The 3,545-nt window shown below is 36.4% G+C and overlaps 1 protein-coding gene across 1 annotated transcript; it reads right to left on the bottom strand.

The window, feature by feature from the left end:
• Window positions 1-200: 200 nt before the first annotated feature.
• Window positions 201-1,241, bottom strand: LOC103508231 (39S ribosomal protein L35, mitochondrial). Its single transcript, XM_026822879.1, has one exon. It carries the CDS (start codon window positions 1,225-1,227, stop codon window positions 964-966), a length of 264 nt encoding a protein of 87 aa, XP_026678680.1. The 5' UTR covers window positions 1,228-1,241; the 3' UTR covers window positions 201-963.
• Between the last annotated feature and the right edge of the window lie 2,304 nt (window positions 1,242-3,545).

The raw sequence follows: 3,545 nt of genomic DNA, 5'->3' as shown, positions 1-3,545 counted from the left end.
ATGTACAAACAGGTGCCTAATCGAAAATTTTCCTTTGATGAGCCATAAATATTACCTTGTGCCACTTTCTTGTCTCTTTTATTTCTTTCAGTAGGGTAATGGTTGGTGCTCGAGTTGGGTTGGGAAAGCGGGAAGGTCCAAGTTCGAATCCCAACTATGAAATTCTAGTCACATTAATGAGGAATTTTACCACGTTCAAAGCCGGGGTAATGATAATCTTTCACTTTTAATGGCCGATCTTTCCACTAAGAGTTAACAGGTTAACACAGTGTCAAGTGTTTTCCTTAACGTCACCCATTTGATTTACACAGGCCAGTCTCTTCAGTCTCTTGAAAATTATATGTCATTAATTATTATCTACCTTTCCTTTCCTCTTTACCATCATATGACCTATTCTGTTATTTATAACCATCTCTCCCGTATACACCTCCAGCCTAGTCAATATAGGACTTTACTGGTACCTATCTACTAAGAGAATTATTCAATTGAGTATATTTATAAAATAGAATAATTTCTACATTTTTCGATATATATTTTTTTATTATTGTGAAAAAATAAAATAAAAATTAATAAGATTTTTAATAAATAAAATTCCATCAAGAAAATAAACGAATATTTTTGTTTTATTGCTGGTCTCTCAGGAATTAATTTTATTAATCTTCAACTTCTGAATCAATTTGGTATCTGTTTATGTTGCTTCTGGGATTCGAACCAGTCTCTTTGGAAATATAAGTCCAGTCTATTTCCAGTAAAGTAAAGTCCATTGTCAGATACAATAGGACAGTAAATTATAGGTAAAGGTATTTTTCTATTTTTAGACACAACTGGACAGTCTAAATAAGGGTTTCTTAATTCTTGATTAAATGTAGGAACACCTTCAACTCGTTTTGAATTAAAAAAAAAAAAAAAACATCAACCTGAATTAAACTCGGGAAAATCTATCCAACAGTCTTCTTTTTCTGTTCAGGGACTAATGTCAACAAAGTTAGCTGTCTCGGGCAAAGGCCTAGGCTTTGTCCTCGTATAAGGAAACTCTTCTCTAAGATGATAAGGCTCATAAGGATCATCCACATAGTATCTTTTCAGCTTGAATGTATTGTTTACCATTTTATCCAGCAGGGTGCACTGCTTAGCGTTGCACATCACATGATATCTCAGACGACGCTTCTGCTTGACTGTTTTCTTGAACATTTTCTTATGACGACCACACTTGGTATGGATCCACATACCCCTGAGTGATATCTCAGACGACGCTTCTGCTTGACTGTTTTCTTGAACATTTTCTTATGACGACCACACTTGGTATGGATCCACATACCCCTGAAACAATCAGACCATAGTTCCAATTATCTCATTTGTTTCCTCAGTTTTGTGACTATTGTAGTTCAACTGGTCTTTTTTAATACATTACTCAAGTACATGTGATGTATGATCTTATTTAGGCCTGAATCCAGGTACATAGGTCACAAAGGTGCTTAATGTTCATTGGGAAACTGGTGTACCTACTGAGAGAAAGGTTCTGGCTAAAAAACTTGCTTTTTCTTACATATTTCTAGACATGGTCTTCACTTGACTGGAGTGAAGACCATGTCTAGAAATATGTATGATATCGTACTAGACCATTATCTCAAACTAAACAAACTTGCTTTTTTTTAAGAGGTTTGACAGAGGGAACTTTTTAATTTTAAATAAGTAGAATGCTTACCAATTCAACCTGAAGAATCTTTTTGGTACCTGTACATAGGTCACAAAGGTGCTTAATGTTCATTGGGAAACTGGTGTACCTACTGAGAGAAAGGTTCTGGCTAAAAAACTTGCCTTTTTTAAGAGGTTTGACAGAGGGAACTTTTTAATTTTAAATAAGTAGAATGCTTACCAATTCAACCTGAAGAATCTTTTTGGTACCTCAGGATGTGTAAGTCGCATCCCTTTGTCAAAAGAATACTTGATAAGTGTATCATTGCTGTTGATTGATCTGGCTTGATCAACAAGAATGCTTGGTGATCTAAAAATAGAAAAAAACATTAATCATTATTAATTCATTATTAGAAATCATCTAATAATTAAGGAGTGCAGCAGCACTTTTTTTCTTCATTGGTGAACTATTCTCAAAGTAGAAGACTCAGATTGGATGGCCTGCTATGCTCGTTGAGGTTGAAACAACTTTGCAATTTTGCTGGAGTTCAAACCAGCTTCTCAATATTCATATGGCTGGAACAAATAGAAAACAAAGCCTAAGACAGTCACTCATCCAGATATCAATCACAATATGATTAGAGTGTCAATGATTTACTTAATTTAGACAAAAAAGGTTTGGGGGGGGGGGGGGGGGGTAAAAAAAACCAAAATGGTTAGTTTGGTAAATATTTTGAATTGTAGTCTAAGGCTTGTGATGTGCTCAAGCCCACTCCGATCCGGGTAAAAGGTTAATGGGATTCAGTTGGACAGAAGAGACGTGAAAGGTTATGGAAATATGGGCGAGGACGAGGACTATTGATGTAAGACGAGACGAGGAATTTCTCATCTAGAAATTTGCAAGACGAAAAATGGATTTTGTCTCGTCTTGTGAAAAAATGAAGCGGGCTGACGGGCTCTAATATCTCGTCTAGTCTGCACTAGCGAGGACCTGCGAATATTTTTATTTATTTATAAAGTTTCCATTTCTTAGTTATTCGGTACAAATCTCTCAATGAAATAAATATTCAACAAATGGTATACCCATCCTTAAAAGCCGGAGCTTATGCCACGGATGGGGAATCACCTGCATTTTTTAGGTACAACAGCGACACTAAGGCCAGCCACTCACTATCAGGTAGCCCTGATCAGGTGTCAGTTCTACCTGATAGTGTGTGTCCTCATAAGGTATCAGGTAGACCTAACGGAACTTTTCAGCCGTACCTGTCAGGTCTACGTGATAGTGTGTGTGCTCATCGGGTATCAGGTAAACCTGACAGACGGACTTTTTCAGCCGCACCTGTCCGATCTGCCTGATAGTGTGTGCTCATCAGGTGTCAGGTGTACCTGTCAGGTCTACCTGACAGTGAATGGCTGGCCTAATGGTCAAAAAAAGTCCAAGTTAACCAAGATTTTCAAGAATTTTCAAGTTGACAATGAACAATGAAATAACATGTGTGAAAAGCTAGCAATTCGAATTTTTTTTAACTGATGTGAACTTGGCTTTGTTTACATTTCATTTCTTCTTTCAGGGGTACGTAAAGTTTTTTCAACGACCGTGATGTGCCAAAAAAAGTCCAAGCTAAACAAGATTTTCAAGAATTTCAAGTTACCTAACCAAATAACCAATGAAATAACATGTGTGAAAAGCTAGCAATTCCAAATTTTTTAACTGATGTGAACTTGGCTTTGTTTACATTTCATTTCTTCTTTCAGGGGTACGTAAAGTTTTTTCAACGACCGTGATGTGCTGCCACATTAGCGGATCTTTTTGAAACTAATAGCTCGTTGCTAACCGTTTGAAGAACAAAATTTTGAAATCTTTGAACTTTTTTTTTACGTTTGTGGAGTTTTACGTTTCCAATGGAAAC

Source organism: Diaphorina citri, unplaced genomic scaffold (genome assembly GCF_000475195.1).
Source record: "Diaphorina citri unplaced genomic scaffold, Diaci psyllid genome assembly version 1.1 scaffold379, whole genome shotgun sequence".
Lineage (NCBI taxonomy): Eukaryota > Metazoa > Arthropoda > Insecta > Hemiptera > Psyllidae > Diaphorina > Diaphorina citri.
This window is presented reverse-complemented; position numbering and strand designations above follow the sequence as displayed.

Bases quoted from the DNA above. Each gene is read 5' to 3' on its own strand.
- LOC103508231 (XM_026822879.1), bottom strand. From the start codon at position 1,227: ATGTGGATCCATACCAAGTGTGGTCGTCATAAGAAAATGTTCAAGAAA.